Raw genomic sequence first — 24225 nt, 5'->3', positions numbered from 1 at the left:
ACTATCCATTGGCAAGGCAAACCAGCATGTGAGAACCAAACAGTGTATTGGGAAACGGACGTCTGCATCTCTGGGCAGTTGTACGCGTGATGTTGGAGGATCAGGCCAGTCGCCTCAGCGTTTTTCTGCCGCCTGGGTCATCCTGCCGTGTTCGCTCGCTGTCGCGGTTGGGTCATGCCTCCCTTGGTGAGGCGAGCTGAGCCGTCTCATTGGGCGAGGTGAGGAGCTCCCATCGCGCTCCTTCCTAGAACTAGCTCAACACGGCACGAGTTCCACATGCGAATACCTTGAGAGGCCACACAAACTCGAGAGAGTGGCGCTCGCTCCCAACAGTCTGTAGAGATTCGACCTGCGTTCCATGGTTGACTACAGACTTGCTGCGCTCCTCTTAACACCAACCATCGTCCCGTGGTTGGACGGGTATTTTGGAGGTATCTTTTCTCGAACAATTAGCTACCAAACCAGCAAACCACCTCCGAGCCGCCGCCATGCGCTACGATGACTGGGACATACTTGTATTCCCCACACAGCTGGACGCCTCCCCTGACGACGGCCAGGAGGCCAAGGTGCCCGTGAAGGAGTTCAAGGTAGCCTGCCATGTGGTGCCTGACATGGAGGCCTCGCAGCGCGGCTTGCACAGCGGCCTCCCCATCATGGCGTGCTTCATCCCCAGCCTGCCAGCCGGAAGCCCATTCCACGTATCGATCCACAACTGGCGCACCCCTGATATCAGCCAGTACACCAAGAACTACAGCAAGCACTGGGAGCTCGCCAAGTTTGAGGCTCGCATCTTCATCGATGGCCGGGTCGCTGCGTATGTCTTGCCCCCGGGTTGTGCCCCTGTCTGACGGATTTGGCTGACTCTGTCCAGCTCCACCACCTTTGGCCGTACGGGTACATGGCCCTGTCTAGTAGCGAACACGTTTGGTATGTCTATACCGTTCGATCCCCGTCGGCCAAGACATGCTGCCCGAGGAGGGCGTATGGCGGGGCTGAGACTGACATGGATACGTCTGTTCCAGAATTCAACAAGTCGGGCGAGCTAGAGCCCTTCCGCTTTCCACACTTTCGACAAGAGCTTCTCTACCACAACCACTGGCACCCCGGAGACGACATCGGCCGCATCAAGGTCGTCATCAGCGAGGGTTTCCCCCGTGACTCTCTAACCAACCCGATCGAGCGAGTCAAGAACGTTGTGGCATTCTCGTTCCAACATGCCCCTTTGGGTATGTAGAAGGGCTGCTCAAGGTCCACGTTTGATAAGTGTCCAACTAACTAGTAGTAATACAACCCCGCAGATATACTCGAGAACAACGGCATTGCCTGGCCCAATCCCCAGATGTGGAAGCGTTCATCGTTTGTAGACGCTCGGCCAGTCCCTGCATACCGATCCGAAGAAGGAGCGGAATCCCATGGTCACTCGCCTCGCCGACAGAGCGTTCAGAGGAGCGGGAAGACGGTGACTGCTCCCCCATCTCTGCCAGTGACCGCAAGCGCCCCAGTCGCGATGCAACCAGCCGGTCTCTTGGGCAACCCGATGCTCGGCCAGCCATTTCCAGTCCTTGCTCAAGGCGCGCCTTTGGCCAATGGTGGAATGGTATGCCCTGATCCTTTCAGCGACACGACCGCGTACATGGGACTATACTCGGGCCTTGGTGGGAACTCCTGGAACCCAGACCCTAGCGCAGCATGGGCCATGTCAGCTCGGCAAATGAGCAAGCACTCCAGCACAGACGCGAGCATGCCCGACTACGTCTCTTCCGCCAGCGGCCATGTCAACCTTGATGTGTTCCAGATGCAGGGGGCAATGATGGAAGACGACCTGGCCAGCTCGCATCTAAAGGTACCGACCAATACCCCCACGGCCGGGGTGGTGGGCGACAATAGTGTTGGAACAGGTTCGTGACAGGGCGAGGCAGTGGTTGATCTTTGTCTCTCCTTCCTCTTCGACTTATGCCATCGAGCTGAGCTTATCTAACACTGTTATCCTTGTTCGCCATAAACAGCGCCAGCCTTCTCCTTCAACATTCCAAACTCGGTTATCCCAAGTGACCTGGCAGCCACGCTCACGCACTCACTGCTCAACCAACCACATCCACTACCTGTCCAGCCGCATATGATACCCCTGCCTGCGTCGGAGATCAAATCTCGCAAGGAAAACCGCGGCATCAGTATTGCAGGGACGGAAGCCAGTGCCTCACCCTGTTTCGACCACGTCGATCGGCGGAACTTTTCTCAGTCGGCTTTTGGATTCACATCGGCTACTCCTTCGCACATGCAGCCAACGCAACATCAAATTCAGCAGATCCAAGTTCGGGCTCTCTCCAGGGTGACATCTGACTCGTCCAGCGATAGACCGGCGTTCTCGACGGGCGGCTCCCGTGCCGCATCGGCGGGCGAGTTTGGCGCGAGCCTCACCAACATGACAGAGTCATCGATCCAGCAGGCGCCCATGGCAGGGGTAACCGCGACAGCCTCGACCTCGTCAGTCGCGACGCTGACCCAGAACATCGGGAACTCTGACAAGGGCACCAAGCGGTCTCGTACCTTTACAGCAACCAGCACCAAGGCTATCGACGATGAGGACGAGCCGAGGAGGGTCAGCCCCAGGCTGCGGAGCGCAGCGTTCGCTGGCGATGGTCGAAGTGAAAACTAGTTGGCGCGATTGATGAGTTCGATATTGTAGACTGGTCGACTTGTGCATATTATCACGACTTCTTAGTTCTTGCAGACGTATCTGCCGTAATCAAGCAGTTCTGTTATGTTACAGCTCCTGTGGTGCCTTTGCGTCAAGCAATGTTATAGGAGGCACGTGGCAGGCACCCCTACGAACGCCGCCAGCACCGCCTCAACTGCACTGGGCGGCCGTAATGATGTGATGACGTCAAGTGCTCGCCTCAACATACCCACTAGCTTCACCACCTTATCGCATCCACAACACGATGGTGGCAGTCGATAATTTGGGAAAGATTGACCGAAACGGATATGAGTGAAAGGCTGGCTCTAGGCGCCCGTTGACAGGCAGCTTATCTCGCTCACCAGCAATCACTGTCTGTCTCTGACGTAGCTGATTTGTTTACACATATCTATCACGTCGGTACACTTCTAGATAGCAATACCACCTAGCTACTTGAGTACACATTAGACCTGCACACATCTCGTACCTGTTTCAACCATCTGCCAGAAGCAGCTCGAAAGAATGCAGACGCAATCAGTCCTACCAGAGACTCTACAGAGCTCAAAGCGGCAGCACGACCAGCGAGACGCAACAATGGCCGCGGACGATGACGGCACCACTCCGAGCTACGGAGACCACTCGAGCAGCTACTGGGCGCCCGGCTGGAACTACCAGCGCTATAGCAACGCGACGACCGAAGACATACTCGGCCTGGCTCCCGGCGAGCTCCTCAAGATGCAGGCGGGGCTGCGCGACGTGCTGGGCGAGCAAGGGGTCGTCGCCATGGCGCGCCACAACTTTGCGCGGTCGCTCCCTACGGCCGAGGAGGCCATGGCGACGCCGAACGTCGAGGCGGGGCGGCGGTGTAGCGATGGCGCTCTGATGTCGGACGCGTTCGAGGGGCACGCGCAGGGGTCGGAGGCGGTGCAGGGCGCCCCCGAAGAGGCCGTCTGTGTCGACATACCGCCCAACTGGCTCAGGCTGTGGGTCAAGAGGCACGAGGGCGAGCCGTGGGGGTTCGTGGCGATACGGGCGGCGTGCTACGGAGGTGAGGGAGAGGAGGAGGAGGAGGAGGCGCGGTGGGCGCGGTTCAAGGAGGCGTTTGGGAAGATGGTGGAGGTTCCGTTCGACTGGGCGGCCAAGCGCACGAGCAGCGGCGAAGCTGTCGCGCGGGGCAGGGCTGCGTTCGAGGTGCGTTGGGTCGAGGACCCTGTGCTCCAGGGGGCTGAAATGGACGTTTTGAGACGGTGAGCCGTGCTGAACTGGTGATGGACAAACACTCGAGGGATGACGTCATGCCGGCTGGGGATCCATCCGCTCCCAACACACACTTACTGACCCCACCACACCCACCCATGCAGAAAATACCAAGAGCTCTTCCCCAGTCTTCCCGGGGGGTTAAAACATCCCATCTTCCTCTGCGCGACCCCCGAGGTCGTCGAGTCGGTGCTGTCCGCCGCCGCGTCGTCGGACCCCCCGACGGCCGACTCGCGGCGCTGGCGGCGGGGCGCGCCCTACGTGCACGCCGTGGCGGCGTCGCGCGACCGCGGCGTCGAGGACGAGCACGAGGAGTCGGCCTGGTTCCGCGACGTTTTCCGCGTCGCCGTCGAGGTGGTCGCCGACGAGCTCTGGTGGCTCGTCGGCTCGGGCGCCATGCCCGTCCGGCGCATCACCCGCGGCGTCAAGGGGGTCGGCGTCCCGGCCGACGTGGGCAACGCGGACCTCGCCGACTTGTGGTGGTCGACGGCGCCGTCGCCCGAGATGGTGCGGAGGAGGGGGTCGGTGGCGTCCTAGGCGAGGCTAGGGGACCTACGTTTTCGAGTCGCTTGCTGGATTTTCTGTCATGTCCATGAACCTATCGTCCATGATCCTATCGCCTGGCGAACCAATCTTGAGAATTCTTGCTTCTTCCGACTTGCTCCCTCATTGCTTCGTTTCTTGGTTGCCTTGCCACGTATTCCAACGCTAGATACAGCCCCGTATAACCCCTACTGATCGCCTTTTCTAACCACACCCGTTCAATCAAGCAACAAGTTCCTGAGGATCATGCATAGCGCAGATTTGCGTCGTTCAGCTGCGAGTGCGGCGAATCGGCGGCTGAGCTGACCCTGCCACTTCGTTCTTTGCTGCAGGTCAAGCGCAACAAATTCCGCGACACTATGCAGACCGCAAGCCCCGGGATCTTTTGTCTGGAGCGCCCAGCCTTGTCCACGCCATCTGGCGCCACCCGCAAGGTTCGGTCGACAGCTGTTGAAACGAGCATGTCTCCCCGTATAAAACCTCACCGAGCTGTGCCATCTCGGACAGCCAATGCACACCTCCGCTTCAATGCTATCGCGCAGTCGGTCTTTCGCCATCAAGCACAAGCGTTTGGAGCCATACCGCATTCTCGACCGTCGCCAGCAGTGACTGCCTTTACGCCCTGGAAGATGGCCATATACAAAACCATCCCTCCAGTAGCAGCAGTGTCTGATGCCTCCTCCGACACGCCCACTGCAGACCTGAGCTACTTCGCCGGCTTACAGGGGCAGCCAGACGATGGCCAATTCCCATTGGACGACGAGTGTGCTACTTCGGATGCCGCATTCACCACAGCCTTTCCGCTTCCCGACTGGGATATTCTCCCTCCCGAGCTTGCGCCGATTGGGATGGATCAAGCCTCAGATTTCGGCCCCTCCGCTGCGCCAGACTGGCATTCCAACATGACACTCCAGCCCGCTACTTCGATCTCATCGTTCGATTTGCATCTAAGAAGCCATTGCGCTACCAATGTAGACTCCGGCATCTCTGCCCCAAGCTCTTCGGCAGGGGATGCAAAGTCAGGCACGTCGTTTGTAGTCTCGACTGCGCGAGCGCAAGCAATCGAACCCTTCAAGAACATCATCAAGGACTTGTACATTACCCAGAATCTCGCTCTCCGCGATGTGAAGAGAATTATGGAGGCTGATTACGACTTCCGAGAGACGTACGTTTTATCTCCATAGCGTTGTTTCCATCAAGCTAACCAAGTCCCCAGCGACAAGGTGTACAAGAACGCCTTTGCTCGTTGGAGTTTCAACAAATACCAATCTTTGCGACAGCGGAGAACGCCAATGGCTTCGGGCCAGCCACTATCTGGCAGAAGGAGACGCGCCTCGCCCGCCAGGACACACCCCCGAATGCCCGACATCACACGCCAACTCCTACACGTTAGTCTCAACGCCAGGAGTATCGAAATCATCTCCAGGGCTACCACCCAATTCCTATCGACGCTCTGCGCAGATAATGGCCGGGTACTGAGCGGAAGAATCAGGCTGGACGATATGTTGGCCGATACCGGCCTTTTGGAATACCGCATAATCGTCGCCAAGCGTGCCTTCAGGGACGGCAACGAGGCGGAGGCTTGGGATCTGGTCAACAAGGCCTTTCTCGATATCGAGGAGTCTATCAGGTGCCTTGATTGCAGGTCCTTCATGGAGCTGTGCTTTCGCGTGCCCAACGCACTGCTCGAGTCCAAGCTCTACGACCTGGCTGCTTGTTTCATCAGGCACACCCGCGGCATGGCGCTCGCCCGGAACCTGGGGAGCCATCACCCAGTCACAGTCATCATGACAGCCGCATTCCACCTTCTGGGAGGTCCATACGCCTCGGGGGAGCTTCTGCTGGTTGCGATGGCTCAGTGTAGCGCTGACGCTGCGCGACGGATTTCAGCACTCCACGGTGGTGTGTCGGCCGACGATCTATCAAGCTGGTGTCACTTTAATGTGACTCCGACACAGGCCGAGATACGGGTCATCGCGGACCAACTTGGCGCCTCGGGAGGCCATGTCGGCAGCTGGGTGTCTCTCGAGGGATTGGACAATTTCCTCTTCCTCCAGGAGAAGTCGGGGGTCTACATCGAACAATACCCAGAGCTGGCAATGAGGGACATGGCGAGGCTGCTGCGCGTGATACAGGGCGCCGGGTGCGACTACGGGGACATCTTTAGGTTCATCTCGAGGTGTGTTGGCCTGGCCTTCGTCTAGCTAAGAGGCTCCCGCGCCCTGACTTGATTGCGATGCTGGCCGAGACCCTCGCGATGCTGTCCGAGACCCTCCCGAGGCTGTATGATAAACGGCCAATTGCTTTCTGGGACTTTGTGGAAATGGTCGGATGCCTCGAGGTCGTTGGGAGACGCCATGTCGCTGAACGCTTCTACCGAATGCGCCGCGACTTTTTGACGGTCCAGGAGCACGACGTGCGGCTATAGCAGACGCGGGGCACAATGCCGCTGGGGATATCTGCGAGTGACGAGATCAAGCGGTACTGGGGCGCTTCAGCGAACCTTGCCGTTGATGATCCGAGCGAGGCATAAGCGCCTCTTGTCTCGCTTCAGCCTCGTGCCGGTGGGTGGTTCTAGTGGTGTGTTGAGAAGGCCGGTGAAAGCTCGCCGGCTAGGGCCCTTAGGGCAAAGGCTAGGCAAGATGGTTCACACCAACTACTTCTAGGCTCTATTGGGTTGCGGAAACCAGCTTCTCGCCTCGCACCTCGGACCATTTTATCAGAGGTCGAGGGGCCCGGGCGGTCTTGAGTTGAGCTGGACTTCGGATGGAATCTCTCACGCCGGACGGCGTCTCCCCTCAAGTGCCCCCTTGGCTACTGATCTTCCTTATATTGATCCTACCCGACCGCTTCCCAGTAGGTCATTGATCTCGATAGCGGTTTTTTCTTCCTTCTTTTTTTCACACTAATGCGATAACAGCCACTTTTGCGCACTTTCTTTCCAGTCGGCAACGTTGCAAGCCATGGATGTCGATGGCCGCCCTTTCTCAGCCGAGCAGGAGCGGATGGCTCGCACATGGTATCTGCTACTGTGCACACTGCCACCGATAGTCATGGTCTTGGCTAGTGTGCGAGTCTACACGGCTAGGTTCCTCACCCGCAGGTGGGCCACGGAAGACAGTATGTGCCCCTGTCATCGCTGGTGGCTGGCTCGTCGTGAGTGCTTTCGCCATGGATCTTGAGAACTAACACAAGTTTCGGCGTTGTCTCCAGCGTTATTTATCCTTGCTGTGGTAAGGTGTCTGCACGTCCTCTGGAGAGCTTCATGTGCGAGGCTCACGCAGAGCTAACCAACGATTCTAAACACTAGCCCTTTGCCATCGCAACCGCCGTTGTAGAATCGATTGGTGAGACCATAGCCTGCCAACCCTCCAACCAGGTAATACTGCTCCTTCGAGGCAGGATGTTGACACCAGAGTATTACGTCGTTTGCAGCAGTCGTATACATTCGAGCGATGATCTCGGGTAGTGGGTCGTTCGACATAAACGACATGATAGTGCTTACCAAGGTGAGTTGCATGTCCGCGCCCGGCCCCCCTTGGGCTTATCCTGACGGGTCCATCCCTCCATCCGCGCAGCTCAACATCGGGCCCGTGTCGGCCATTTACAGCGTCTCCATGGCGCTACTCAAGGCCTCGATCCTGGTGCACCTCCTCAACTTCACCCGCTCCCCCAGCATCAGGGCGGCCGCCTACGTCGTCATGGCGGTCATCGCGGTGCAGTCGGCCGTCTTCATCGGCGGCGGTGCCGCCTGCGCGTCGGGCGTGAACCGGATCGCCGACCTGGTGTCGTTCGTGGGTGTTGCTGGCGTCCTGCCGCCGCCGCCCTGCAGGCCCCTCTCCAAAATCGTCATAGGCAGCTCCACCGTCAACGTCGTCGTCGACCTTGCCATCCTGACGATGCCCATTTTGATCCTCCGCCCGCTGCAGATGCCGACGCGCACCAAGCTGCAGGTCGCCGGTGCGCTCGCTGCCGGCGGATTGTAGGTGCAGTCTCGGGCATGTCGTCGACCCGTGTGCCTCGCCGCTTAGCTGCTAATTCGAGATTTGTCTTTGGCATTTCCCTAGGGTGTCGGTTGCCGCCATCTATCGGACCTTCCTGTCCTTTGTCCTGGCAGACCACTCGGACATCACCCACTGGACGTCTGTGGCAATCTGGACGTAAGTGGCCACGTGGTGATTTTTCTCACTGCCCACTATAACCCCCAATCCGGATCCTACCCAGGAACCAACTCTACCTTTCTCCTGGCGCACCCGCCAAATCCAAAAGTCCTAGCTAACCGTCGAACGCTGCGCTCGGCACAGGACCATCGAACTGTGGTGCGCAGCGGCGTGCGCCTGCCTGCCATCACTGAGGCCCTTCACTCTAGCCCTCGGGCGATCGTGGGCTGGCAGACATCACCGCGGCCCCGGAAGCGACTTGCAGTCATACCCAGAACCGAGGGAGGCATCCGGCGTGAGGTTCGTCAAGCTGGCGGATGTGGAGGACAAGGCCCCGGCCGCGGAGACGGGGGCCGCCGGCGCGGATTTACCCGACTACCTTGCCCGGTGGGCGCCATCGGCGCCGCCTGAGGCTGCCGAGGCTTCGAGAGTCCGGCCCTGGGAGCATGCAGGGACGGATGTAGAGATGTGCGCCGGCAGCGGTGTTTCTTCCGAGCACGGGCTTGTCGAGGCTAGCTTGAAACGCGCGGCGGCAAGATCCACGTGGGCGGTGCAGACGATTTCTGACTTGCAGAAACTTTCTATTCCAGACAGGAAATCTTCCCCGCTGTGAGCGAGGTGTAGGTAATCTCGGACGCACTGAACTTGAGCATATATATACAACGCACACACACCTGAGTAGTCCTCCGCTGCGCGTCCAAATACAGAGTGGTCATCCTCGCCACAAAAAGATCACTTAGGCAGACTGGGCCGCGATAAACCGGGCCGCGCTGCCAGCGTCGGCGCCGTACGTGAGATGCGGCGCGAAGATCAGGACGCCCCCGGAGCAGATGTTGTCACCACTGTTGCAGATAATCATGGTGCGCGACGCGGGGATCTGCGCGACCGGCTCGCCGTTCTTGGGGTCGCCGAAGATGACGGCGGCGCTGACACGCGACGCCACGCTGGCGGGCAGCTGCTCGGCCGCGTTGTGCACCAGCTGGCCGCCCTGCGAGTAGCCCGCCATGACGATTTTGGTGTTTGGGCAGGCGGCAGCCTTGGACGTGACCATCTGGGCCCTATTTTATGATTCGGCTACGTTTAGCTAGCAAGCAGGTGGGGGAAGGGAGTTCGGATTTTCTTGATTTCTTTTTTCTTTTTAAAAAAAAGCCTTACATGGTCGCGCTGCCGCGCCGGTCCCCGCCGGCGAGGAACCCGGACACAGCGGCGGGGTAGGGGACCCCCTCGACCTCGGTCGACCTGCCGCCGGCTGTGGACCGGAGCGCACCCGAGAGCGGCGGCCCCACGATGGTACCCAGGGTGCCGATCTCGGTGGTGCCCCTGGCGAAGACGACGTGGATGTCGGCACACCCGCCCTGTTTTTTTTTGGCTGCTGTTAGTGGACAGGACCCGGGCAGCGGGGAAAGACTGAAACGAAAAGAAAAAAAAAGAAGAAAAAAAAGAAACAGCACCAAAAACGCGGGATCATACCTGGCGAGGCACAAGATCGGCCTCCTTGACGTCCTCGACCGGCGCCACTGGATGGGCGGACCCAGCCGCGGCCATCAGCACCACCGAGATGGTCGCCTTGGAGAACTTCATTTTAACTTTGCTTTAAGGGTATGGACGGATGTCCACCTGTGTCTTCCTTTGCGGGTTGGATGACTTGTCTGTGCTATGGGTGACTGCATCGGCCTCTGATATGAGACGAGCAGACGCCTGGACGGCAGGTTATATGTACACATTTCCCATTTCCCACTGCAGCCCAATCTGCATTCCCGAGAGGGATCCCCCCACCTCAGCAGGGGGAATGGGTCACCGGGATGGAAGAAACGCTTGGCAGGAAAGTTTCCGGTATTTGAAGAAAGGAAATGTTGAAACAAACGACTTTCCCGCGCCTGCAGCTGGACGGCCGGCGGCGACGGCTTGGGCAAACAGGAAAAATCATACGCGAGAGTGTGTGGAGGGCTCATTGTGTGTGTGAGTGCGTGTGTGTTTGACGCGGTCAAGGATCCCCCAGGGATCGTTATGGCGTCCCGCCTGTCCGCATTTGGGAGCCGAAGCACGACCTGTAACCCGGGGGCTCCCTTGTCGCGCTCGCAAGGCTGCCCGCGATCAAGATGGTGAGGGGAGCCGCTCACACGCCGCGTCGCCTTGGCGGTCATGTTGGGCAGTCTGGCCGCGTGCTGACCAGTCTGGTTGTGTTTCCGTGGGTTGGACGAGATACGCCATGTACCGAGCCACGAGAAGCGGCCCTCATGGGGCGTTTTTTTTTTCGTCACGCCCCATCGTGAATCTCGGGGTGTTACTTTTCACCCCCCTTCCCTTGTCTCCGCTCAATCTAGCGTCCCCAACAGCGAATCTACTTCATGTGGGCGTGGGGACATGGGCAGATACAGCGGCGATCTCATGTTTGTGCCGAGGTTCGTCTCTTGCACGGCCCCTGTCTAAATTGAGGGACGAAAAGCAATTTGGCATTCAATCTTCCCATCTCACACTCGTGTTGTTCCGTGACCGTGATCAAGAACAAGCCGCATTGCCCAACTCCCTCCAATCGCATCACTAGCTGCACCCGTCGATCCCGATCCGTGACCAGCTGGCAGTCTGCAGCCAACCGTCCATGTTGGCAACCCCAGAAACCCGGCGCCTTGGGAAGCCAAGGTCTGGTTCGAGCCGCCAGGTGCCATTCGGCCCGCGCGGGAGATCAATAATTGCAGCCGGGGTTGAAATAGGTATTATCTTTATCCTCGTTCTCGACGCACAAGCCCTGGGTAGGGCATGCGGGCATGTACTGTGTAATGTGGAAAGGCCCAGCGTCGCTTAAAGGATACATCACCTTGATCCCGGCTTGGACCCTCCACACACTGGGGGTGACCACCACAGCGCATTGATTGCTGTCACGACAAGAGATGTCTCGGGAATATTCTCGGGCCCCTTAGCGCCGGGCACCCGTGTCACGCTCCCCATTGATGCTCGGACGTGTGAGCTGGCCAATCAAGTGTCGGCTCCCACACACACGATGCGGATTTATATTACACAGAAAGCCCCCACGGGGAGCTTGTTGAATTTCCGTTTTGGGTAGGGGTTGCGACTTTCACACAATCGACAGGGGGAAACGCCAAGGATCAAGCAAATGCCTAGGCTCGATACCGGCTCGTCACTTGTTTCGGGACGGGCTCGCCTAGCGTTTTGCTCTGCCGGCTGCCGGCTGCCGGATGGCCTTGGCTTGAATCTGTGGTAATACCAAGATCCAGCCTCGGATTGGGATTGCGGGAATGTGTTGATGGGTTGCGATGCCGTCCATGACCACTGCAGACGCCTGCCCGCCTTCTTCACGAGGCCATGACATGATTTTATTATGTGAACCACTTTTAGCGCAGGTAGCGTGGCGTTCGCCAGTAAATCTGCTGACGTCATGAGGGCGTGGCGATCGAACCCAAATGGTTATTCAAAACAAGCGCATCAAGATGCGATGGATAGGGTAATACCGGCAATCTGTGTCTTCATGTTCAAGAACATTCCCGTACCACCGCAATGGCCAGACAAACAAGCGCAACGAGGGCGTCTCAGCTCGTCAATCTACGACGGTCCAGTCGAAAAAGGCCAAGCCAGCCAGGTCCATCACCTCCTTCGCCCAAGAGGAGATATGAAGAAGACGAAGACAGGACGAGAGTGAAACCGGAAGATGGCAATGAAGACGTCCAGCCGTCAATGAAGGCAGCCAAGTCTCGGACGATAAAACAGGAACAAACCAAAGACGAGCCTTCACTCCAGAAAAATCCTCCTCCTACCACACAGCCCGTGCCATCGTCACTCTCATCCCTAGACACCTCCCTCGCGGCGCGCAAGCTCAGGCTCTACTACGGCACCGACGGCACGCACGCGACGACCCCCGCCTCCCCGTTCCCCGACTTTGCCCACCCGACAGCCGCCGAGTGCAGACTCGCGCACTCGATCCTGGCGTCGCTGCACGGCCCGCGCGAGCGGCCGACGAACCCGCCGGCCTCGGGTCCGGCCGGACGCGCGGGGTGCGGCGACGCGGCGACGGTGCTGGACGCGCTCGTGCGCACCATCCTGAGCCAGAACACGACTGACGCCAACTCGGCGCGCGCCAAGCGCGCCATGGACGCGGCCTACGGCGGCCGCCACGACAACTGGGCCGCCGTGGCCGCGGGGGGCACCGCGCGCCTCGAGGACGCCATCCGCTGCGGCGGGCTCGCCGCCGCCAAGAGCCGGGTGATCATCTCGATCCTGGAGCGTCTTCGCGAGCGGCACGCGTCGTCGTCGTCGTTGTCGTCTTTGTCGTCTTCGCCCGCCGTCGCCAAGGACGACGACGAAAAGAACCAAAACGACAGCATCTACTCCCTCGAGCACATCCGCGACCTCCCGACGGCCGACGCCATGCGCGAGCTGCTCTCGTTCCGGGGCGTGGGGCCCAAGACGGCCAGCTGCGTGCTGCTCTTCTGCCTGGGGCGCGACAGCTTCGCCGTCGACACGCACGTGCACCGCATCGCCGGCCTGCTGGGCTGGCGGCCGCCGCGCGCCACCCGCGACGAGACGCACCTGCACCTGGACGCGCGCGTCCCCGACACCGACAAGTACGGCCTGCACGTGCTCATGGTGACGCACGGGAAGCGCTGCGCCGAGTGCAAGGCTGGCGGCAGGGCGGCGGGGAGGTGCGAGCTGCGGAAGGCTTTTTGGGGGAGGGAAGTGTGAAGAGGTGCGGGCTTTTGGTTGGCTGGGGCATCCCGGTCATCACCTCGGCGGTGTGCCGGGCTTGAGCATCTCCCGCCAAGCATCGTGGACACTGCCGCTTGGGGCCAGAAAACACAGCCAAAGTCCCTCGGGCTGGGGCTCGTCGGTGGGGAATAGCGGATAAAGATTCATCAAGGTTGCGGGAAAGCTTATTCGAGGCCGTCTCTCTGGCCAGTTTGTCCATGTCTACACGACATCCTCCTTACGCAGTTGGATGCCGTGGTTTTTGCCAACATTCGGGGATGCTACGGTGGTCGCCATTGGGGCCGGGGAGGCCCTCAGGGGTCTTGAATCGCCGAGGCTAGCGCTTATAAAAACAAGGCGCCAAGCATCGCCCTCCTCTCCGCGGACCTTTTCTTGGCTTCACGGCAACCTCGTCGCCTCCCGTATCAACTCGCCATTGCGCTTCAGGCTGTATCGGCACCATTCTCCCGAGTCTCAGTATCGGTCCCATTCTCCTTCTTGTATCAAAACACCAGCATTTCTCCCTGTCTATGTTGTTTCTCTACTCTTGGCACCCCCATGCCCAAGATGCGGCGAGTCTTGATCCGAGCGGGCATCCTGGTCACGGTCAGCAGCCCGGCTGCTCTAGCCGCGGCTGTCCAGTACGACAAGGCCGACACGGACAAGTTCCAAACTTGCGCCGACTTCACCAAGACCATCAACATCGCCAACAGCACCACCACCTCGGCCGAGTTCGTCCCCGCCGGCACCACCATCAACTTCCTCGACGCGGACCGCACCTGCAACCGGCCCTCGCAGCTGGTCACTATGCCCCTCTGCCGCGTCCAGGCCAACATCTCCACCTCGGCCGGCTCGGGCCTGCACTTGGAGGCCTGGCTGCCGCAGAACTGGACCGGCCGCTTCCTCAGCACCGGCAATGGCGGGCTCGGCGGCTGCGTCCAGTTCGAGGACGTCGAGTGGGCCGCGTCGTTGGGTTTTGCGGCCGTTGGCGCCAACAACGGCCACGACGGCATGTCGGGCGCCGTGTTCCTCGACAAGCCCGATGTCGTCGAGGACTTTGCCTACCGCGCCATGGTCACGGGCGTGCGTGCGGGCAAGGCGGTCGCGCGCGACTTTTACGGGCGCCCCCACACAAAGAGCTACTACCTCGGCTGCTCGACCGGCGGCCGCCAGGGCATGAAGATGGTGCAGGACTTCCCGGACCCGTTCGACGGCGTGTCTGCGGGCGCGCCGGCCTTCAACTTCAACAACCTCAACACGTGGAGCGGCCGCTTTTTGTACCTGACGGGCACCAATACCAGGGACACTTTCGTCAGCCGCGACCTCTGAGCCGTTGTGCACCAGGACATACTCGAAAAGTGCGACGCCCTAGACGGCAGCGCCGACGGCGTCCTCGAGGCCCCCGACCTGTGCCGTTACACGGCCGACGACCTGCTCTGCGGCGGCGCCCGCAACGCAACGGCCCCGCGCTGCCTGACGGCCAGCCAGGTCGGCACCGTCAACGCCGTCTTCAGCGAGATGCGGTCCGCCGACGGCGCCTCCCTCTACCCGCGCATGCAGCCCGGGTCCGGGGCCGCCGCCTTCGACACGTACTACACGGGCCTGCCGAGCCCCTACCTCGACTGGCTCCGCTACGTCGTCATGGCGGACCCGTCCTTTGACCTTTACGCCTTCGCGCCGGAGCTCTGGGCGGAATCGGACCAACTCAACCCGTTCGACATTCGCTCCTTCAAGGGCGACATTAGCGCCTTCCGCGACCGCGGCGGCAAGCTGCTGCACTACCACGGCCTCATGGACAACGTCATCAGCAGCAACATCAGCCCGCGGTATTACGACGAGGTCTCGAGGGCCCTGGGCGGCGGCGGCGACGGCGGCGCGTCTCCCGACCAGCTCGACGGCTTCTACCGCCTGTTCCGCATCTCGGGCTTGGGACACTGCCGCAGCGGGCCCGGCGCGCACTTTATCGGCAACAACCGCGCGCAGCTCTCGGCGGACCCGGGCGCCGTCCACGACAGCGTGCTCATGAGGCTGGTGCGCTGGGTCGAGGACGGCGAGGCGCCCGACGTGATCAGGGGCGCCGGCACCGCCGACGGCAGGGCGGGGCCGACGACGTTTGCGAGGGACCACTGCCGCTGGCCGCTGATGAACAGGTTCCAGGGCGGCGACGCCAGCAGCCCGGATTCGTGGAAGTGTGTTTCGTACAACGCGACGACCTGAGGTGGGGGAAATCATGTATAAACAGGATAGAGTGTACATGGATGATGTCTAATAAGTGAGTTTCTTCCATAACACGATAATATGAATCGCTTGAGGGGGAATTCAACGCAGGCCAAAGACAGCAGCCAGATCTTCAAGAGCTCTGTAAATGAAGGAGTCATTGCCACCGTCCGTACGGCCTAAATCAAGCCCGAAAGCTGCGGCGGACGCACGGCAGGTCTGCCACATTCACGCCACTTCTAAATATATCCATTCTACTCCCGCCCGGGCTCGGACCCGAATTTCGGAAGCTCGGAGGGAGCCTGACGCACAGACTACGAGAAGCAGGTGCCAAACGCGGCTGGTTGCATCGGCATTCTCATATCCTGCTTTATCCCCCATCTCATCGCGAGCCCGTCATAGCGTGCTGCTGCTGGAAACACGGAGGCTCGGAATCCCACGTGGGTGAGGAGTTGGATGCGTGGTGAGCGCATATAATACGACTGGCATGCTGTACCCAGCTCGTCCAGGTCGGCTGCTCGATCCAGCCCGAGATTCACCACTGGCCACACTGTCACTTGAGCCACACCGCCGTGCACGACGCTCGAGCGCAATATCTACTCGCACAGCAGACAGCATGTTATTTTCGGCTGCTCTCGTCCCGGCACTCCTCGCCGGCATCGCCGTCGCCCAGGCCCTCTGCTTCGACGACTTTGACTGCCTCTTGTCGGTGAGTGGCAATACCAACCCGGTCCAAAAACAAACCCCCTCACCGCCATGCCACCCAAGGGCCGCACGAAAAAAAAAACGACAGAGGAGCGTGCGGGGAACTTGATCTGACACGGGGGACGGGGCGGCCACAAGCTTCAGCTTCACTGGGTAATAGCAAACCCCCCTCTCTCCCCTTATCTGTCAACGTCTAGCCGGATTGTCCTCCCTGGCACGCTAGCTCGATCCGGGCCACTCGTCATGGGCGGGAAGAGAGGGGCGCTGACACTGACGCCGGGGGACGATAACAGGAGTTGCAAGGTCGCCGCCGCAGGGGCCAACCCTCCCGCCGCTGCACCGCCGGCAAACCCAGCCGGAGGCGGTCTCGATGCTCTTCTTGGAGGCTTGACGGGTGCTCGTCCAGGAGCTGGGGGAGGAGCTGGCGCTGCCGGGGTTGCGTGATGGCCGACTAGGGGTGGCAGGGAGGGAGTGGTTTTTTGCTGGCGTTGGTACTTTCTTTTCTCCCATCATGGTCACAGTCCTGTGACGCAGCACACGGCACTGCGATTGGAAGGGGTGAGATAAGGGATGAAGGTGACAGGTGTACTGGGGCGGTATCTCGTTGTAAACAAGAGGGTGGCGTCCGGCCGCCATGAACCGATTGGTGGCTCTATTTTGGTCCCGGCGGCACGATGATGAAGCATAACGTTGGATATTCCGGTTCCTTGTGCCGAGGCAATCATTCCGGGAACAGAACCAAGTCATGATATTGGGCCGTACGAACGGATAAACGGACATTGAGTACTCAGCCAGCTCGCAGACGCCGTTTTCGTAAATCATAGCCTTCTGGTCAGCCAGACAGACTTCAACAAAGCCCCAGTCATGCTTTCTAATGGATGCCAGCCTTCCCTTTCGAGACCTTGAGACCAATAGCCTGATTTTCGTTCTGGATTCGATAGCACGGCTGCGCGGGTAAAATATCACCAACCGTCCCGCCTTTTCCTCTTGCGGACGACAGCAGCAAGGCATGGGTGGTTAACGTGATCTGCGGTCGTTTGGATAGCTGAAATATTGACGGGACAGGCTCTGAAAATAGCATCAGCGCAATCTGGAAGAAGACAATGCCCAGGATAACGTGATGTAATGGAGCGGCTCGCCAGCGAATCGGCAACCTCGGCAAAGCGAGGCGGCGAGGCGGCGAGGGCCCATTGACAGATAAATAGCGACGACGGGAAGGCCAGGATCAAGGGGTCGGTATCACGCAGGAACCAGCAGCTCTCATCTGTCGTCAACAAGGCTACCTGGCTGCAGACGTGCCCCGAGCAAGTGAGTTCGGTTCTCGTTGGAACAGGTGACATACCGCGGCCCGGATACCGGGGTCCTGGGCCCCAGACACCGTCAGTGTGCTGACAAGATAAGTACCTAAAAAGGTCCCTACAATCAAGCCCAATAGACGGAACAGTAGCCCCGCCCCCACAGCAAACAAGATGCGAAGCGCCGTACTCGCCAGCGTGCTCCTTGTGGGCCTGAGCCACGCCCTCGTGGTACCCGACAACCTCGCCGACGGCGTGTGGGCCTTTGCGCTCGACGCCGGCGGCGACGCGGTCGGCGCGCCCGTGCCCGTCACCGCACTCCCCGCGGCCGTCAGCCGCCGCCTCGCGGCGCGGCAGCAAAACCCTCCCGCGCTGGCGAGCCCGCAGGTTCAGTGCAAGGCGGGCTACGTCAACGTGGCCGAGTTCGCGACGGCGCGGGCGGCCTTCAACGACCTGTGCGACCGGGCGCAGTCGTACCCGGCCAACGTCGGGATCGTGGTGGCGCAGGGCTCGGCGCTGGCCTACATGTGCAACTACGACGGCTCGAACCGGTGCTGGCGCCAGGAGTACGACGAGGCCAGCCTGCTGGTTGACGGGCGGTGCGGCAGCGGCCGCGTCGGGACCGTGCGGGTGCAGCGCTGGAACAAGAGCTACGGGCGGGCGAACCGGGGCGAGAGCATCTGTTGAGCTGGGTTCGAGGAGGGGGATCAGTGAAGTGGAGGGGGGTATGTAGTGATTGGATATACAAGATGGATATTTCACACGAGTGACAGCTGCGTGTGCCATCCCAGTGATCCCGTTGCCTGATGGTAAGGCTGATGAGCAAGCATAGGCCCTCGGGATGTGATGGGTGGTTATGGTGATAGTAGCCAAGTAAAGCAAGGACTCGGGTGTTCCCTCGTAGCGAAGGGGCCGTGACAACAGGGGAGATATCCTTGGCTTTGTTAGCGAGCACAGGGGAGACAGGGTGGTTTCATCGTCGACAGGGGGCTGGATCCTGATGCTAACTGGCAACTGGTACAGTACCCAGCCAGCATTGTTAGGTAGGGCTGTGGCTCCTGCCAACATGCGAGCAATCGGTGTCCGTCATTTGGCGCTGGCGGATTTGTGAAAGCAGCAGATTGGTCTCCATTGCCGCGCAGCGTGCATATATCGATGCATAGGACTTTGTCGATCCATGCCCAACGCAGGGTCCAGGAGAGATGGAGACGAGAAGGCCTAGGGCTCAATGGTCGGGTTGGGCTTTTGGCAACCAGGTGGACCCACCTGGTGGCTGTTGGTGGTGTCGTGGCAGCGTCAATGGTTGCAATCTCAATCTTTGGTTGCTTTTTTAGTGCTGACACCTCCTCTGCTGGAGAGCACGGCGATCACCCCTCGTACCGTCGAACCAACGCGCCCGGGGACAATCTCCCAGGGGCGTCGATCGCATCGCGAGCTAATCAAATGCGTCAGCAGCCCCCTCCGACTAAGCCAGGCCGCAGCCAAGATCAAGCCACCCGCACAAAGCCGCTCTGCGCGCCTGCCGTGGCCGGCCAGGGGGACGAGAGGGAAATGACAAAAGTCGACCGTGGCCCGCTTCTATGCTTGTGGTCCTGCTCGTGGTCCTTCTAGCTTGGTTTGCCTGCCCGTCGATCTCGTGGCGTCCGTTCGTTTTCCATCACCAGCCAGCCAGCCTTTGCCGTCACCGTCCATGACATCAAAGTTCTCTGCGACAATGACATTGGCTCGGGTTGCGCTTCTGCTCTTCTTCCTTCCGGAGCTCTTCACGCTGGTGGTGGCGGCACCAGATTCAAGGCCGGTGGTGTCTACTCCACCTGGTCTTGGAAGGCCGGACAGCATACCAGTAGCCCCAGAAGGAGCATGGCAGGCGGTCCGGAGGGCGAGCCATTGGGTACGTCGATGGGTTCCAATTTTGACTGGTAAGCTCCTTTGCGTTGAAGCTTTGCCCAAAAGAAAAACATGACAGTCCCGTTCCTAACCCTCCATGACATGAACCAGACCGTCGACAACTGCCAAGCAGAGACCGAGCAGCCGCCGAACTACAAAAACGACAGGACGGCACCAGCAGCAACACCGCCCCCATCGGCATCATCGTCGGCGGCGTGATCGGCAGCCTCACCGTGCTCGCCATCCTCGGCTTCGCCATCTTCTTCGTGTGGTACCGCGGCCGCAAGCAGCTCAAGCAGGAGGAGCTCCGCCTGCGCTACCAGTCGCACACCAAGTCGCTCTCCCCCGCCGCCGCCGCAGCCGCAGCCGCCACCGCGTCCTGGCCGCCATCTTCAGTCAGCTCCGCCACGGTCCTCGGCGCCGGCACGCCCGGCATGACGCACGATCCCATCATGCCCAAGTACTGGGGCCCCTGGAGCATCCACACGGGGCTGCCGGGCCCCGGCAGCGACCGGGCCAGCTACGTGCCGCCGCCGCTGTCACTGCTGGGCGCCGCGTCGTCTGTGTGTGGCGGGCGCGCGTCGACGATCGCGGTCGCGCCCGGGTCAGACGGCCTTATTGTTGTTGACCATGGCACTAGTAGTAGTAGCCGTAGGGTGCATCACCTGAGCATGCCGCCAATGCCGCCGCCGGCCATGCCAACCGAGCTGGACGCGCTCGACTCGGCCATCGACCGCCCCACCACGGCGTCGTCCCGGCTCGAGGGCGGCACGTCCCGCCGCAAGCAGCTGCCGCCGCTGCCCAGGGAGGCGGCGAAGCGGGCGGCGGCGCAGAGGAGGGCGAGCATGCATGTGGGGATGCTGGTCAGGGCGAAGAAGGGGTAGCTGTGAGTCTTTACGGTAATAAAGTCTGCCATGTCGCCTGTTGCCGCCGTCTTGAAGTTGTGGTGTTTAGTCGTCCTGTTGAGGGTCGTGTTGGCATCACTCCAGTACGGAAGCTCATCCCAGTAGCGCTGGGTAAAACCTGCCCCTGGTTGTGGTTCGGCTGCGGCCCTGGCACATTGATCAACTACCCGACGGTCCGGTAGGCCAAAGACGCAAGCTATCGCAAACGAACCAATTAACCAAATGGCACAAAACACAAACGCTTGTGTCAGTAACACAATTGGGCCCCACTATCAACTCCGCGACACAAGCCATGGCCAAAACCATGACAGATGCTCTGCAGATAGGAACATTAGCCGGCAACAGAGCCAAGCGCACTCCAGGAGCGTCCGACGGACGGGCCAATGTCTGGCGAGGCCTGCCAAGGGTCCACCCCCCCGCCCGCCCCACAATGCAAGACTTGAGAGCAATCAGGACTCGGGGACGCCAGTGCCCTCTCCCGCACGTCGAAACAAGGGTAGCATTACGGGGCCTTGGCCGCCGGGCCAGGAACCGCAGTTGACGCAGATGTCATCATCAGAATTTCCTATTTCGGACTGAGGCTCAACGTCACAGCCCCACGACGACCTGGCCGGAACACGCCACCACTCTGCCGTTTTGTTTGGGGGATTGTAGATGCAACCATTTAGCGAAAACAGCCCCTGGGGGAAGATTTAGGATGCTTGGGTTTTTGCTTCGTGATCGTCCATCAACACGGCGTTCCTCGAGTACATAAACCCGAACGGATGCCCGCCATCGAACGCTCATGTCTCATCCCATCTCCATCCCCCCATCAGGACAAATACCAAGACCTGCCTTCCACAACCACACACCCCTTCAAAGACCGAAACAATGCAGCTCAACACCATCCTCCTCGCCGCCCTCGCCGGCATCACGCTCGCGGCGCCCGCGCCCGCGCCTGCGGCGGACAAGTGCCCCAAGCTCCCCACCCCGGCCCAGGCCAAGCGCATCAAGGTCCAGGAGTCCGTCGGCCTGAGCTGCTCCGTCAGCACCCAGTGCACCTTTTACTGCACCGACTTCCAGGGCGGCGACTGGTAGGGTTCCCCGTTGTTTTCTTACCTTTTTGGTACTGGACCAGTTTTCTATGATGCTGACCGTCGTGTCTGCCTTTTGCTTTTTGCAGCTTCCTCGACATCAATGGCGGCGGCAGCTGCGTCTTCTAAGCAAAGCCCGGCAATGGAGGAGCGTTTTGGCCAACCGCCGGGTTGACACCCTCGTTGTGGGCAGGGTGGGAAGCAGGAGCCGGAGCAGGACATGATGTCCGGCACAGGAGCTAGTTACGGGACTGGGGATGGGGCTGGTCTGTAAATATGTACGCTAGGCGTATGCACAAATGGGAAGGGGGCAAGGCCCGTATGCAAAATGGACCAAGTTCAACAAGACACTTGAACGGCGATGACGTTACGGTCCGAGAAGACAAGTAGAGCAAAACATCATGGGCCGTAGCAGTTGACGTGATTGAACAAACATTACTTTTCCTTTCGCTCTGTATTTTATCGTCCCCGTTTATCCACCCGCCGGCTCGTGTGTAGCCTTCCCCCAAGCACCAAAGAAGCGCAGCTGCCAGGGGCTTGGGATTTGCTCACTGCGGCGCAACCGCCGTCTTGGGGGTCTCTTTCTCCCCCGACACCTTTTCGGACGGCTCGGGCAGCTCCGCCTTGCTGTCGGCCTGCGCCCTGGCCGCCTCTGCCTCCTTGAACTTGGCCATCGTGGTGCGGTCGATCTGGAAAGAGAAATGTCTCGTGTCAGCGAGGGTCTTTAAGATGAAGCAGATAAAATTTCAGCAGAGGCGACATACCCAGTGAATAACAAAGGTGTACCCCATCATGATGAAGCACGCCACAATCATGGCGACGCCACCCTTGAACCAGTACGGCGCGTCGTCGGCCGAGTAAAAGACGACACCCCAGAAGGTGTAGAGCACCATGGACCCAATGTTCATGCAGTACACGGTGACGCTGCGGACGGCGTCGTCGCCGCTGCGCTGCAGGATGACGCTGGCCCAGCCAAAGATGAGCGGGTTGACCATGTACGCCGACCCGTTGAGGTAGAAGGCGAACATGGTGCCCGCGAACGGCAGCGTCGGCACCAGCAGCATGGACGCCACGACGAGCTGCAGCGCGGCCGCCAGCAGCGCCATGGGCACGCGCGTGCCCGTCGCGTCCATGTGCCAGGCCGCCAGCATGTTGGCGGCGATGCCGACGGCCTGCACGCCCAGCGGGTACTGGTTGACCTGGGCCTGGGTGAAGTGGCCCCCGTGCGTCTGCTGGTACTTGAGCCAGATGAGCAGGTTGTTCTGCACCGCGTACGCCTCGGTCGTCTGCGCGATGGGCGACCAGAGCAGGAGCAGCCAGAAGACCGGCGTCAGCGCCACGCGCCTGAGCAGCGACAGCGGCGCCACGCTGTGGCCGCCCTCGGCCACGGGCGGCAGCCGCGCGACGGCCAGGTCCTTCTCCTTGGCCGTCAGCCAGGGCGCGCGCGTGATCTCGGGGATGTCGGGGAAGTAGAAGAAGCCGAAGAGGGCGATGGGGAGGGTGATGATGCCGTCGATCAGGAACACCCACTGCCAGCCGGCCAGTCCGGCCAGGCCGCCCATGCCGTTGTAGATGGCCGCCATCATGACGCCCGCGAACATGGTGCCGACCTGGCCCGAGGCCGTGAAGATGGCGGTGCGCTTGGCGATCTCGAGCGGCTTGTACCACGACCCGATGATGTAGATGGTGCCCGCGTACGTGCTGCCCTCGGCCAGGCCGAGGAGGAAGCGGATCGCCATCAACTGCGAGACCGTCTTGACGGCGGCGCTGGCCATGGTCAGGCCGGCCCAGACTACTACCATGGACGGAAGCCAGATTCTGGGAGCGACCTTTTGGATGATGATGCCGTGGAAGACTTGACTGACCGCCATGCTGTACAATGGGCCGGATGAATGCGTCAGCTTATATGTCGAGGACGGGGGTTGTAGGAAGATGCTTACCCGGCTGTCGTGATAGCAAGGACACCATTATACTCCACTCCGGTCATGTTCAAGGCCTCGCGAAGGCCAGCGACGTATGCATTGGCAAAGGCAGCGCGATCTGTGAGTGGTGCGTTGAGTTGTTAGGCAAGGCCGGCGTGTCTATGGCTGAGGGGATAAACAACATGGTGGTGTGGCTTGAGCATACCCAGGAAGTTGAAGAAGTAGCTGAAGCAGCAGTAGGTCTAGGGAGACATGACAGTCAGAGCCACTCGATCAAGGCCACAGCCGCCGATGCTGTCACTTGCGATTGCACTTACCATAATAAACACGTCTAGCAACCATCCCAAGTCAGCACGTGATCACTGGCCGTCGGGCTTACAAGCAGCGGCGGCTGAAAGTGTCCAACTCACCAAGCTTCCGCACCAGCCTCCTCTCCTCTTTGGACTTGGCTGCATCGCCAAGGAAGAAGGCTGCGAGTTTTCGGCACGTGTTAGTCTCGAAGCACCAAAAACGGCCGGGTCGCAACCTCATGGAAAGGTGTGTCGTACTTCTAACCTTGTCTAGGACCGCCATCTTGACAGCCTGTCACAATCGGATGTTGCCTGCAGCTGCAACGTGCGCACGTGCGGTCCGATCCGCTTGACGTGTCGTCTCTAGGCGGTGGTGGTAGCGTCTGGACCCGAGGATATGGGAAGGGAAGAAGGGTCCTGAAGGACCGACGCGGAGGCGCGCCTTTAATGTTATCAGATCGGGAGATTAGGGGTGGCCTGATTGATCTGATAAAAGGAGAAATTTTCCTTTGCACGACTCGTGTCCCTTCGTAAATCCGGCGACGTGCCTGCTTGTCATGACGTGCTGTGCGGGGCCGTAGGGTAACATATCGATT

General features: G+C 60.2%; 12 protein-coding genes across 12 annotated transcripts; 10 read left to right on the top strand and 2 right to left on the bottom strand.

The window, feature by feature from the left end:
• Positions 1-488: 488 nt before the first annotated feature.
• Positions 489-2656, top strand: GGTG_10570 (hypothetical protein; the record flags this gene model as incomplete). Its single annotated transcript, XM_009228444.1, has 5 exons — positions 489-814; positions 872-927; positions 1023-1226; positions 1299-1898; positions 2007-2656. The coding sequence occupies 5 exons, from the start codon at positions 489-491 to the stop codon at positions 2654-2656; spliced, it is 1836 nt and encodes a 611-aa protein (XP_009226708.1).
• A 615-nt stretch (positions 2657-3271) lies between these two features.
• GGTG_10569 (hypothetical protein) lies at positions 3272-4664 on the top strand (the record flags this gene model as incomplete). Its single annotated transcript, XM_009228443.1, has 2 exons — positions 3272-3924; positions 4039-4664. The coding sequence occupies 2 exons, from the start codon at positions 3272-3274 to the stop codon at positions 4469-4471; spliced, it is 1086 nt and encodes a 361-aa protein (XP_009226707.1). The 3' UTR covers positions 4472-4664.
• Positions 4665-4933: 269 nt separating this feature from the next.
• GGTG_10568 (hypothetical protein) lies at positions 4934-7072 on the top strand. The gene is made up of 2 exons (XM_009228442.1): positions 4934-5642; positions 5694-7072. The coding sequence occupies exons 1-2, from the start codon at positions 4939-4941 to the stop codon at positions 6679-6681; spliced, it is 1692 nt and encodes a 563-aa protein (XP_009226706.1). The 5' UTR covers positions 4934-4938; the 3' UTR covers positions 6682-7072.
• Positions 7073-7786: 714 nt separating this feature from the next.
• GGTG_10567 (hypothetical protein) lies at positions 7787-9261 on the top strand (the record flags this gene model as incomplete). Its single annotated transcript, XM_009228441.1, has 6 exons — positions 7787-7824; positions 7913-7986; positions 8056-8459; positions 8545-8637; positions 8782-9180; positions 9228-9261. Exons 2-6 carry the CDS (start codon positions 7933-7935, stop codon positions 9259-9261), a joined length of 984 nt encoding a protein of 327 aa, XP_009226705.1. The 5' UTR covers positions 7787-7824; positions 7913-7932.
• A 112-nt stretch (positions 9262-9373) lies between these two features.
• On the bottom strand, positions 9374-10218 carry GGTG_10566 (hypothetical protein; the record flags this gene model as incomplete). Its single annotated transcript, XM_009228440.1, has 3 exons — positions 9374-9695; positions 9793-9992; positions 10108-10218. The coding sequence occupies 3 exons, from the start codon at positions 10216-10218 to the stop codon at positions 9374-9376; spliced, it is 633 nt and encodes a 210-aa protein (XP_009226704.1).
• Positions 10219-12085: 1867 nt separating this feature from the next.
• GGTG_10565 (hypothetical protein) lies at positions 12086-13332 on the top strand (the record flags this gene model as incomplete). Its single annotated transcript, XM_009228439.1, has 1 exon — positions 12086-13332. Exon 1 carries the CDS (start codon positions 12151-12153, stop codon positions 13330-13332), a length of 1182 nt encoding a protein of 393 aa, XP_009226703.1. The 5' UTR covers positions 12086-12150.
• A 561-nt stretch (positions 13333-13893) lies between these two features.
• On the top strand, positions 13894-15552 carry GGTG_10564 (hypothetical protein; the record flags this gene model as incomplete). The annotated part of the gene is made up of 2 exons (XM_009228438.1): positions 13894-14646; positions 14680-15552. 2 exons carry the CDS (start codon positions 13894-13896, stop codon positions 15550-15552), a joined length of 1626 nt encoding a protein of 541 aa, XP_009226702.1.
• Positions 15553-16168: 616 nt separating this feature from the next.
• On the top strand, positions 16169-16913 carry GGTG_10563 (hypothetical protein; the record flags this gene model as incomplete). Its single annotated transcript, XM_009228437.1, has 2 exons — positions 16169-16261; positions 16551-16913. The coding sequence occupies 2 exons, from the start codon at positions 16169-16171 to the stop codon at positions 16710-16712; spliced, it is 255 nt and encodes an 84-aa protein (XP_009226701.1). The 3' UTR covers positions 16713-16913.
• Positions 16914-17726: 813 nt separating this feature from the next.
• On the top strand, positions 17727-18239 carry GGTG_10562 (hypothetical protein; the record flags this gene model as incomplete). Its single annotated transcript, XM_009228436.1, has 1 exon — positions 17727-18239. One exon carries the CDS (start codon positions 17727-17729, stop codon positions 18237-18239), a length of 513 nt encoding a protein of 170 aa, XP_009226700.1.
• Positions 18240-18895: 656 nt separating this feature from the next.
• On the top strand, positions 18896-20595 carry GGTG_10561 (hypothetical protein). Its single transcript, XM_009228435.1, has 2 exons — positions 18896-19471; positions 19551-20595. Exons 1-2 carry the CDS (start codon positions 19243-19245, stop codon positions 20321-20323), a joined length of 1002 nt encoding a protein of 333 aa, XP_009226699.1. The 5' UTR covers positions 18896-19242; the 3' UTR covers positions 20324-20595.
• Positions 20596-21214: 619 nt separating this feature from the next.
• GGTG_10560 (hypothetical protein) lies at positions 21215-21546 on the top strand (the record flags this gene model as incomplete). Its single annotated transcript, XM_009228434.1, has 2 exons — positions 21215-21417; positions 21507-21546. 2 exons carry the CDS (start codon positions 21215-21217, stop codon positions 21544-21546), a joined length of 243 nt encoding a protein of 80 aa, XP_009226698.1.
• On the bottom strand, positions 21540-24101 carry GGTG_10559 (hypothetical protein). The gene is made up of 7 exons (XM_009228433.1): positions 23888-24101; positions 23750-23809; positions 23657-23670; positions 23545-23581; positions 23358-23457; positions 22182-23289; positions 21540-22106 (listed from the first exon to the last, which is right to left on the bottom strand). The coding sequence occupies exons 1-7, from the start codon at positions 23910-23912 to the stop codon at positions 21966-21968; spliced, it is 1485 nt and encodes a 494-aa protein (XP_009226697.1). The 5' UTR covers positions 23913-24101; the 3' UTR covers positions 21540-21965.
• Between the last annotated feature and the right edge of the window lie 124 nt (positions 24102-24225).

Source organism: Gaeumannomyces tritici, assembly GCF_000145635.1.
Source record: "Gaeumannomyces tritici R3-111a-1 unplaced genomic scaffold supercont2.6, whole genome shotgun sequence".
In the NCBI taxonomy this organism is placed as follows: domain Eukaryota; kingdom Fungi; phylum Ascomycota; class Sordariomycetes; order Magnaporthales; family Magnaporthaceae; genus Gaeumannomyces; species Gaeumannomyces tritici.
This window is presented reverse-complemented; position numbering and strand designations above follow the sequence as displayed.

What these genes read in the sequence shown, in the direction of transcription:
- GGTG_10561 (XM_009228435.1), top strand. Translation starts at nt 19,243, where the DNA reads ATGACATCAAAGTTCTCTGCGACAATGACATTGGCTCGGGTTGCGCTT. An exon ending in ATGGGTTCCAATTTTGACTG is followed by an intron (nt 19,472 to 19,550) that starts GTAAGCTCCTTT and finishes GACATGAACCAG; the next exon opens with ACCGTCGACAACTGCCAAGC.
- GGTG_10559 (XM_009228433.1), bottom strand. Translation starts at nt 23,912, where the DNA reads ATGGCGGTCCTAGACAAGGTTAGAA. An exon ending in CTACTTCTTCAACTTCCTGG is followed by an intron (nt 23,458 to 23,544) that starts GTATGCTCAAGC and finishes CACCACTCACAG; the next exon opens with ATCGCGCTGCCTTTGCCAAT. An exon ending in CTTGCTATCACGACAGCCGG is followed by an intron (nt 23,290 to 23,357) that starts GTAAGCATCTTC and finishes CCCATTGTACAG; the next exon opens with CATGGCGGTCAGTCAAGTCT.
- GGTG_10568 (XM_009228442.1), top strand. Translation starts at nt 4,939, where the DNA reads ATGTCTCCCCGTATAAAACCTCACCGAGCTGTGCCATCTCGGACAGCC. An exon ending in GATTACGACTTCCGAGAGAC is followed by an intron (nt 5,643 to 5,693) that starts GTACGTTTTATC and finishes CCAAGTCCCCAG; the next exon opens with CGACAAGGTGTACAAGAACG.